The sequence below is a fragment of the Lactuca virosa genome, chromosome 8, assembly GCF_052849685.1.
Source record: "Lactuca virosa cultivar CGN04683 chromosome 8, Lactuca_virosa_CGN04683_v6, whole genome shotgun sequence".
Lineage (NCBI taxonomy): Eukaryota > Viridiplantae > Streptophyta > Magnoliopsida > Asterales > Asteraceae > Lactuca > Lactuca virosa.
In genome coordinates this window covers 139,864,860-139,876,590 of record NC_136433.1, presented here as the reverse complement: position 1 = coordinate 139,876,590, position 11,731 = coordinate 139,864,860, and the positions used below count along the sequence as shown (strand labels likewise).

Sequence of the window (11,731 nt, the reverse complement as noted above, 5' to 3'; positions counted from 1 at the left end):
TAACCATAATTTAATATTTATTTGAAAAATATAACCCAAAAAATTTACTTTTTCCGAAATAAACATTCCACACCAAAAAATAAAAAAAAATTCAGACAAAAAAGTGCATTTCGAATTTTAGTTTCGGATTTTGGACTAACATTTAGAATTTTGGAAGAAAAAAAACTCCGGAATTTTAAGAAAAAGTACGAAATCCGATGAATAATTTCGTATTTAAAAAAAAGTCGTTTTTTACTTAAATCAAACAAAAACTTAACCAAACATGTGAACTACATACTATAATATATTAGTGTATAAAATTAGATATTTATTTAAAAATACAACATTAAATATTTTAAAATGAACATTTTAGACATAAATTAAGATATTCCTTTAAAAAAAACAAAAATTAAACCAGAATAAAACATTCTTTTAAAAAAAATTGAAAAATAGTCCAATATATGAAAGTAATCTAGACAATCGCAAGAAAATAAATTTTTTTTTTTTAAATTTAACGTATTTTTAACATTTCCTTTCGTTATTATTGTGTTTTATCTTTTTTTTTTTCCTAAAACTAACAATTAGGAAAGAAATTCATATATAAAATATGCATAAAACTGAGAGAAGACTAGTTCTTCGTTTTTCTTTCTTTACTCGTCTTCTCTCTCTCTCTCTCTCTCTCTCATCACATTCTCTTTCTAGCTAGGCTCTCACCGTGTTTTCGTCGGCGTCGAACCCGACAACAGCAACTATACGAATAACGATATTTGATCTCACAATAATCTCTACTTTTTCCCTAATCGTCTCTGTACAGCCTTGTAATCAATATCGCAGTCGCCAAGTGATAAAGAAGAAAACAAACCAAACTCGTGATCATCTGTAAGTTCTTCTGGCTTCTTTTTTTTTTTCGTAATATGTGCTCTCTTGTCCACGGATCACTTTTGAATTCGGAGTTTAAGCTTTACTACTTAAAAAGTTACATTTTTAATTTGACTGTCAAAGTTTACAGATTTTCATGAGTTTTTGAGCTGTTCCAAGTATTCGGTCTCTTGTTAGGTCGTCTTGGGGGCGAATTCAATTTTGGTTACTCATTTTGTTGATTAAGGTGTTTTCTGGAGTTGCTTGATGTAGTGATGGACCTGTGAGGAGATGAACTATTTTGGGGATTAAGGGTTAGGGTTTGTTGGAATTGACAATTAGGGTTTAACGTCTTTTGTTTCATCTAATATTTTTGATTTGAATCATCCTAATGATTTTTCAGCCATTTCAGCTAGGAAAAATATCATTGTCTGTTTATGAACGACTTATCAGCTATATCAGCCATCTTAAAAACGCATTTTGTCCATATGAATGACTTAATCAGAGCCAGAACTCCGAATTTTTCATATGAACTGATATTTCGTGATCTGGGAACTTGTAGAAAGGGTAGTCCGAAACTGATTTCTTAAGTGATTTTGGATATTGATGCAGGTTTGGTTTGGGGGTTTGAGTCTTGACAGCTCAATCACCATCAATGAACAAGTAAGAAGCGTTTAAACTTTGAAGGTGGTTCTACTTTATCAAAAAAATGTTGGAGGATCCAAAATTTGCAGGTATGATGGGTGTGAATCATGGAAATGATAACTTTGTTGACCTTTCACAAGTATTCTACCATAAGCTCGGTGAAGGTTCCAACATGTCAATCGACAGTTTCAATAGTTTACAAATGAGCAACACAGGTGGGTCCATTGCCATGTCACTTGACAACAGTAGTGTCGGGTCAAACGACTCACACACTCGCATCTTAAACCACCAAGGTCTAAAGCGTGTCAAAAATAATTACACTGATGCCCTTAGTGTCAACAGAGGAAGAGTCCATCAAGGCTTAAGTGATGATGCTCTTGCTAGAGCTTTATTAGACACCCGTTTCCCAACAGAAGGCCTTGAGAATTTTGACGAGTGGACTATTGATTTGAGGAAACTCAGCATGGGACCCGCTTTCGCACAGGGTGCATTTGGGAAGCTTTATAAAGGCACTTACAATGGTGAAGATGTTGCTATTAAGCTTTTGGAGAAACCAGAGAATGATTTGGAGAGAGGACAACTTATGGAGCAACAGTTTCAGCAAGAGGTTATGATGCTTGCAAGGTTGAAACATCCAAATATAGTGAGATTTATTGGTGCATGTAGGAAGCCTATGGTGTGGTGTATTGTGACTGAATATGCTAAAGGAGGTTCTGTAAGGCAGTTTTTAGCTAAGAGACAGAATAGATCAGTGCCTTTGAAGTTAGCTGTTAAACAGGCTCTTGATGTTGCAAGAGGAATGGAATATGTTCATGGATTTGGATTGATTCATAGGGATTTGAAATCTGATAATCTTTTGATTTCTGCTGATAAGTCAATCAAGATTGCTGACTTTGGAGTTGCTAGAATTGAAGTGCAGACTGAAGGAATGACACCCGAGACTGGGACCTACCGTTGGATGGCTCCGTAAGTTTTTTGCTATATCATTCTAATAAAAATGACAATTTTGCCCTTGTTTTTTTTTCTGTGTTGAGGACTCTAAAAGTTGGTTGGTGTTTCAGGGAAATGATACAGCACAGGCCCTACACACAAAAAGTGGATGTCTACAGCTTTGGAATTGTTCTTTGGGAACTCATAACCGGAATGCTTCCATTCCAAAACATGACAGCTGTCCAGGCGGCATTTGCGGTTGTCAACAAAGGTGTCCGCCCGACAATCCCGCACGACTGCCTGCCCGTGCTGACCGAAATCATGACACGTTGCTGGGACGGAAACCCTGATTCCAGACCTGCGTTCACGGAAGTTGTCAGAATGCTTGAACATGCGGAAACCGAAATCATGACTACAGTCCGGAAAGCTCGATTCCGGTGTTGCATGAGTCAGCCGATGACTACTGATTGAAGGAAAAACAGGCAAGAAACAGAAAGGGAGAAAGAAAAAAAAAGTTATAATTATGATATCAAGGACTACTACCTACTACTTGTTTTGTTGGATTTTATTTTTGATTTTATGGATTGTGTTGCTGAATTTTAGTAGTAATGGTAATGGAGGAGAGATTTGATGTATTTATACCTCAGAAACTGCTTGTCCTACTTTGTTTTGTTCATGGATATTTGCTACTCATTAACATATGTTGCATTAATAGAGCTTTTGTATTTACATATCATCAAGGTTGTGTATAAGAGTAGGAAAATCTAGAAAAAGGGGTGGAGATTTGCCTCCCATCCAATAATGATGAGTGGTGATTGTTCCTGCGTTACAGTGAGTTTTATTAATCTAATATTTTTGACTGGATATATTAATATAAAAAAGCTATTTCGTGTAAAATGTAAGGGTATGTAGACAATTTTCTATAATTTTATTTTACTACTGTATACGGACTATAGGTAATTTTCTTTTACACTAATACATAAAGGTTTTTTTCTGTAATTTTACTATTATACATGAATTTTGTAATGCTATTACATTGGGACCATTTTTGTAATTTGATCTACAAATATTTAATAACATACCAATTATTTATGTAATTTTATTATTATACAGAGACTATTTATGTAACTTAAAAAAAAAAACATAGGCACGTTAAACCAAATATTAAATTTTATTTATTTGGTTGCAGATAGTGATCATTGACATGATACAATTTCATTATGTATGTATTTATAAAATTAATTCGGTTATAACCCGTGTATTATACGGTTAACAAATTAAAAAAAAATATTTTTTTTTTCTGAAGAATAATAACTTAATATATAATCAAATTCTTACTTGCAACATAAAAATGAATGAAATGACTTTAACCATTGCCATACCTGGACAACAAAATCCCTTACTTACATGTGGGACTACTCTTAAGTACCAACAAAATCCTTTTTAATAGAAAAAGTTTCATACAAATTAAACCAAGGTTACTCAAACTTTTCTTTGAAGTTCCAACCATTCGTTTTTACTTTTCTAACAATCAAACTAAATACTCCCTTTAATATAGGCTTCACAAACTCAAAATCAACTTTGGTTAGACTTGTGTGGTTATTGCCTTTATCCTTACAAGGTGAAGCTTCTTGCTTTAATTCAACAAATCGTTTCTTGCCATAAAAAATATGCATTATGGCTGCAAAACCATTAAAAATCATATGTGCCTTGTGAGAACAAAGTATGATGGATGAATGAAGGGAGTTTTACCTAAAGTTAAAAACCAAACCACAAATTTTGAAAAATAACATATCAACAAAAAATCCATATATAAATCTACATACCTAGGTAAGGTTATCAAACTGACTAATATATAAATCTACAGGTACAAAGGTTCGTATGACTAATAAGTAAACACCAATCCAAGAGTTCAAGTTGACAAATACTCGGTTTGTCTAGACTTATAATGGTCATCCTTTTTACAAACATTCATTTTACATAAAAAAAAGCCATCACCAAGTCTTTACCGATAATGTTTAAACTAATATTAATTTTCACCATTTGCACTCAAAAGGCTGTTATTGCAGAATACAAGAATGTATTTTCATTTGTTTTGCGAAAATTCAAATAATGACCATTAAAAGTGTTATTTTGAGAAAATATAGCAATGTACTTTATTTCATGTCTGTTAATACCATTAAGATGACAAAATAATGGTTGATTTGCAGTAATTTAAAAAAGGAACCATTAAGGGGACATGGTCAGTACAAATGGTGTCATATTTAAAAGATATTATTAAATAGAACATGCTGCAAACTCACTAATACTATCCATTACATGCACACAAGCCGGCCCAGTACAAAAAAATTGGATTAAACAATTAATAATGATAACCTTTTAGTAATCTATTTTTCTATTAATGATCCACTACAAAAAATTAAAGAGATCGTAAAATTAGTTACCAAACATTGTGACTGTGTGTATACACTATACTAGGCGTAATCCCGTGCGTTGCGCAATTGTCTAATTATCTATTTAAAATAGTTATTATCAACAATTAAAAATATGGGTACATGAAATCGGGTTAGTCAGGTCAAAACCTTAATTACATTTCTAGTTAAGTAAATACATTTCACGTACATTATACTAATACTATAAATCTATACTTATTTGCGAGTCGTTTAAGTATGTGAACAAATATCTTAAATTACACATTAGATGGTGAAAAAATTGTATTGATTATTTAATATAAATTTGAACCTTTATTTGCGGTAAAAGTGCTATAAAAAACATATTTCAAATATTGGAATGCAGGGTTTCTAAAAATATGAGTATATGGTCTCCAAAATATATGTGATATTTGAATATTTTTGAAATTCATAAATTCAACAAATTAATTACTCTATCCTCTGCATTTATAGTATAGTTAAAAACTTTTAGTCCATATACTTTTTTTTTTCTATTTAAGATTACAATAATCATCTAATGTATTTAAAGTAATGAGTTGGTAAAATTATATATTTTTCATCAAAGTTATTTAAATGTCTTTAAGGTAATGGTTTGTTAAGAACTATATATTTTTCGTCAAAGCAGTTTAAGCATAAATAGTTGCCGTAGTGTAGTTTAAATTTTATCTCTTTTACTAATTAGTGTTTATTTTACCATAAACTTAGATGTTGATCTTAATTGACAGCAAAATATTAAAATAAAATAAATATTATATGACGATGTTCATAAATCTTCCAAGCGGAAAAATCAAAGTTCAAAGAAATATTCTAATTAATGTAGATTTCAAGAAATCTAACACTTTTAGTCTATGTACTTGTTTTTTTTTTCCATTTAAGATTACAATAATCAACTAATGTCTTTAAGGTAATGACATGTTAAGAACTATACATTTTTTCCTCAAAGTAATTTGCGCATAAATGGTCAGTCATAATGGGGTCGAACTTTTATTATTTTTATTAAACAGTCTTCATTTTACCATAAACTTAGATGTTGACAGTGATAATGGAATATTAAAATGAAAAAAAATTGTATGTTGAAGGTTCATAAATCTTCCAAACAGAAAAATCAAATGTTAACAAAAAGTATTATAACTAATGTAGATTTCAAGAAACATTTTATAAATTAAAATGAAAAAATATATGTTGAAGGTTCATAAATCTTAGCAGAAAAATCAAATGTTAACAAATATATCATAACTAATGTTGTAACATCGTGTCTTGAGGTACTTCATCTTTGACCCTTATATATTGAGATTTATTGCATTTTGGTCTTTGTAATGTAAGACTTGTGGATGGGAGGGGATGTTTGTGCCACTATTAGATTTTTGGGGCAGAGCCACGTACGTTGGGCATACACTTTTGTGTACGCAGGGCGTAAGCGATGAAGTCCCAAACTCTAATCTTTAGGGTTTGGACCCTATTTATTCATCATTAACTCCCAACCTTGGCTCCTTCCATTAGTCTCCACCCTTTCAAACGACCTTGCAACCCTAATCCACATTGTAATGCATTTCTAAGCTTGTGTGTGTGTGTTTTGTGCCTTTGAAGAAGAAGGAAGGGAGTAGAGACCATCTTGAAGGAGTGAAGCACTTTAGATCCAGAAACACACCCTCATTTGGCATCACTTGGAGGTATAAAGTTTTGAACTTGGTGAAGTTTCATTTAGATCTTGTTTTGGGCTTGGTTTTAGGTTCTTTTTGTCCCAAATGTGGTGTTTCATAAGCATAGCATGTTCTTGACCCAATAAGTCGTCTTTTCAGACCTTTGGAAGGGTCTTGAGTCATAAAAATGGGATCTTAATGGGTGGTTTTGCTCCATGCATTCTTTAGAAGGACTTAATGTATTAAGATGTTGAGTTAAGCACTTAATGGACATGCAAAGTCATAAAGCTGGAAACTTTATGACTCTTGAGGATGATTTGGTCTTGGATCTGAAAATTGGACGCAAGAGCTTAAGGCATTAATCTCTTAATGAGTTTTGGGAAGACTGGGTGTACGCCCTGCGTAATCTGAGTACGCAGCGGGTACGTGATCAACCACCCCGATGGTGGTCAATGATTGAGTACGCCCAACGTACATTTGGAGTACGCCCCGCGTACGCACTTTATGTTGACTCGGCTGGGTTGACTCAGTTGACTTTGACCAGTTTGACTTTGACTTTGACCAAGGGGTATTTTGGGTATTTTGAATGGTGTTTGAGAATTGGTTATTTGGATGAATAAGTGTCAGTTAGAGCTGAAATTCGGAGTCAGGACCTCATCAACTATTGTTCAGACTGTGAGGTGAGTCTTCCTCACTTTACTTACGGGTCGAAGGCACCAAGGCCGACCCAGTGGATTGGATATCCTGTTATATGATAGTAAGTTATTATGTTGTATAGATCTGTCAGATCGGTATCCTTGTATATAGGATGTTAGCATGTGGTAGTGATCTGTAAATCTTCTTGTTTGTCTAATGCCTGGTTATATGTTTATCTGATATGTGTATGTTGACATGTTGTGGTTGGTTGGGTTGAGGCATTCCTGCTTTATGCTGAAGACCAAGATACCCAAGGCGGTCCGGATAGACTATGGGCCCTGCGAGGCGGTCCAGTCAGGCCGAAGGCCCAACGAGCGGTCCGGATAGGCTGTAGGCCCTACGAGGCGGTCCAGTCATGCTGAAGGCTCGGTTATGCATGTTGTTGTTTGATATGTTGTATGTGGTGGTACTTTGGGGGAACTCACTAAGATTTGGCTTACGGTTTTTAGTTGTTGTTTCATGTACTACTGATGATCGTGGGAAGGCGAAGTCGTGACCGTACACATCCTCTGTTTATGGCTTTATGATTTTGGGATACTCTGATATGGATAAACAATTTGGAAACAATGATTTTGTAAACATTTTATGACTATGGGTTGTTTTTAAAAGTTTAAATTTGTTGTGATTTTTGGGATGCTACAAGTTGGTATCAAAGCCTTGGTTTGAGTGAATTTCAGGAACACCCGTGTGAATCCAGTCTCAAACTAAGGAGATGAAGAGGTTTTAAAAATGAATTTCAAAATTGTTTTCATAATAATCAAGAGAGGATGCGATGTGGACGATCAGTCGGACCCAGTAAGTAAACCCCAAATTACCACACCGTTATTTGATATTGTGATATGTTAGAACAACATGCTAGTAATAGGCTAGGTATCTTCAAGAATTGCATGATAGAATTGCCTTATTATATGATGCCTGATAGCCTAGGGTTTTCCTTATATGAAATTGACATCATTACTGTAGTTGCTTAGTGTATGCATCAAAATTATACATAACTAAGATTTTATAGCCTGAGAATGTTTGATTTAGCCTTATTTGCTGTTCCTTGTCTGGTTGTGGGCTTAAGGTAGAATCAAGTATTCGACTATCTATAGGATCTAGTGTTATGTATGATTAGCATACACGAGTGCTGCAGGGTTGGTGGAAGTTTCAAGGATGAGTTATGTGGGGTCAGCCGACCAGTTGTGTAATGTCTAGCCTTCCTCTAGGAAGTGAGAATAGGGTGTATGCGCATTCTAGTGAGTATTGTTAGGGTTGTTGTGATGATCTTCTGAGACAAATACAGGTAGGTGTGGAATGTAATATGGGCCTATACTACCGGAAGCACAGGACCCGTACACGTAGCAGGGAAGTCACAACTCCTAGGGTTTTTTTGGGAGTTGGTTCCCACAGTATGATATGCGTTTATCTGATATCTCCCTGGTTTATTTTCAGTATGGTGGTTACGAGGTGATTTGAGTCGGGATCCGAATCAGGAGTCGAGACAGGTGGCCTGGATGGGTCGGGATTTACCGAGGATCCGGTTAGGGAGATCATTCCCGAGGAAAATGGAAACAGCCTCCTCCCGAATGATCCCCCTAACTCGATCCTTAGTCAATCCCGGCCTATCCTGGTCACCTGTCCCGACTCCTGATCCAGATCCCGTCTCAAATCGCCTCGTAACCACCATACTGAAAATAAACCAGGGAGATATCAGATAAAACACATATAACACCATGGGGACCACTTCCCAAACAAAACCCTAGGGGTTATGACTTCCCTGCTACGCGTACGGGTCCTATGCTTCCAATAGTACGAGCCAATACTGCCTTCCACACCTACCCGTATTTGTCTCAGAGGATCATCACAACAAACCTAACAATACACACTAGCATACGCATACACTCTATCCTCACTTCCTAGAGGAAGGCTAAACATTACGCGACTAGTCGGTTGACCCCACACAACTCATCCATGAAATTTCCACCAACCCTGCAACACTCGTGTATGCTAACTATACATAACATTGGATCCGATAGACAGTCGAATACTTGATTCTACCCTAAGCCCACAACCAATCAAGGAACATGAAATAAGGCTAAATCAAACATTCTCAAGCTATAAAAATCTTAGTTATGTACAATTTTGATGCATACACTAAGAAACTACAACAATGATGTCAATTTCATATAAGGAAGAACCTTAGGCTATCAAGCATCATATAATCATGCAGTTCTATCATGCAATTCCAGAAGATACCTAGCCTATCACTAGCATGTTGTTCTAACATATCACAATATCACATAACAGTGTGGTAATTTGGGGTCTACTTACTAGCACCGACTGATCGTACACATCGCATCCTCTTTGGTTATTTTGAAAACAATTTGAAAATCATTTTTAAAACCTTTTCCTTAGTTTGAGACTGGATTCACACAAGTGTTCCTCCAATTCTCTCAAACCAAGGCTATGATACCAACTTGTAACATCCATAAAAATCACAAGAAATTTAAACTTTTAAAATCAACCCAAAATCATAAATTGTTTACAAATCGTGGTTTTCAAAATATTTTCCAAGTATCAGAGTCTCCCAAAATCATAAGCCATAAACAAGAGGATGTGTATGGTCACGCCTTCACCTTCCCGCGACCATCTGAAGTACTTGAAACCATAACCCAAAACTGTAAGCCAACGTTTAGTGAGTTCCCCTAAAGTACCACCACACAGACATAATAACTAACAACATGTATACAAAGCCTTCAGCCTGTCTGGAACGCCGCGCCGGCCTATAGTCTATCTGGATCGCTCACAGAACCTTCAACATAACTGAACCGCCTCACTGGGCCTTCAGCCTATCTAGACCGTTCTCTGGGTCTTCGGCCTGACTGGTACGTCTCTCAGGCCTTCAGTCTATCCAGGCCGCCCTGGGTCTCTTGGCCTTCAGTCTACATTGGTCCGCATCAACCCAACCACACATAACATGTCGACATATACATAACAGATAAGTATACATATAACCACTCAACAGACAATCAGGCAGATCTACAGATCACTAAGCATATCATCATCCTATATACCAGGATACCGATCTAACATATCACTACAACACGATAACATACTATCACATAACATGATATCTAATCCAATGGGCTGGCCTTGGTGCCTTCAACCTGTAAGTACAGTGAGGAACACTCACCTCATAGACTGGACAAAAGCTGATGAGGTCTCGACTCCTAATCTTATCTCTAACTGTCACCTATCCAACCAAATGACCAATCTCAAGCAGAATCCCAAAATACCCTTAAGTCAAACTTGGTCAAAGTCAAAGTCAAATTGGTCAAATCAACTGAGTCAACCCTGCCGAGTCAACACAGAGTGCGTACGCGGGGGGTACTCCAAATGTACGCTGGGCGTACTCGAGCGTTGACCATCATCGGGGTGGTTGACCTTGTAAGTGATGCGTACTCCAGGTACGTGGGGAGTACTCCCAAATTCTCATTAAGAGCTTAATGGCTTAAGCTCTCACGTCCATCTCTCAGATCCATGGCTAAAATACCCTCAAGAGTCATAAAGTTTCCAACTTTATGACTTTGCATGTTCATTAAGTGCTTAACTCAACTTCTTAATCCATTAAGACCTTCTAAATGATGCATGGAGCAAAACCAACCATTTGGAACCCATTTTTATGACTCAAGACCCTTCCAAAGGTCTAAAAGGACAACTTAATGGGTCAAGAACATGCTATGTTCATGATTCTCCACATTTGGGACAAAAAGGACCAAAAATCATTCCAACACAAGATCTAAATGAAACTTCATCAAGTTCAGAACTTTATACCTCCAAATGGTGCCAAAAGGCGGTGTGATCCTGGATCTAAAGAGCTTCACTCCTCTAAGGTGGTCTCTCCTTCCTTCATTCTTCTTCAAAAGCACAAAACACACACACACACACACACACTCAAGCTTAGAAATGCATCACAAGATGGATTAGGGTTGCAAAAACGTTCTAAAAGGATGGAGGTTGATGAAGTGAGGGGAAATGAGGCCATAATGGGGTTTAAATATGAGCCAAACCCTAAAAATTAGGGTTTGCATGCCTGGCACGTACACCCTACGTACATATGTACGCCCAACGTACTAGGGCGCGCCCAAGTACGCTCAGCGTACACACGTACGCTTGGCGTACTCCCCCAACACCCAAATTACGAAAATGCCACTAGGGCCTTCATTGCACTCTTTTTTTACTTAGGGTCCAAATTGCACTATAATAAAATTATAGGGTCAAAACTAGAAGTACCTCTTCATCGGGATGTTATACATATACTTGTGCATTTTGTGAAAATGATTTCATAAAAGAGTTTAACAAGATTAAAGAGTTAAGATGTTTTGAAAAGAGTTTTTAGCATGAATATTTATGAATTCATGTAAGAATGGGGAATGGCTTGTGTGTCCTTCCAAAGTCCATGACAAACGAGACTAAGAGACCAATGAGTAGTGTGATATTTTAGACATGTCCACTTGTACATAAGGCTACCTACCTCTTGTACGAGACCGA

General features: G+C 36.2%; 1 protein-coding gene across 1 annotated transcript; it reads left to right on the top strand.

Moving 5' to 3' along the window:
* Positions 1–609: 609 nt before the first annotated feature.
* Positions 610–3,148, top strand: LOC145130011 (serine/threonine-protein kinase STY13-like). The gene is made up of 3 exons (XM_079064860.1): positions 610–858; positions 1,450–2,448; positions 2,544–3,148. Exons 2-3 carry the CDS (start codon positions 1,547–1,549, stop codon positions 2,881–2,883), a joined length of 1,242 nt encoding a protein of 413 aa, XP_078920986.1. The 5' UTR covers positions 610–858; positions 1,450–1,546; the 3' UTR covers positions 2,884–3,148.
* The last annotated feature ends 8,583 nt before the right edge of the window (positions 3,149–11,731 follow it).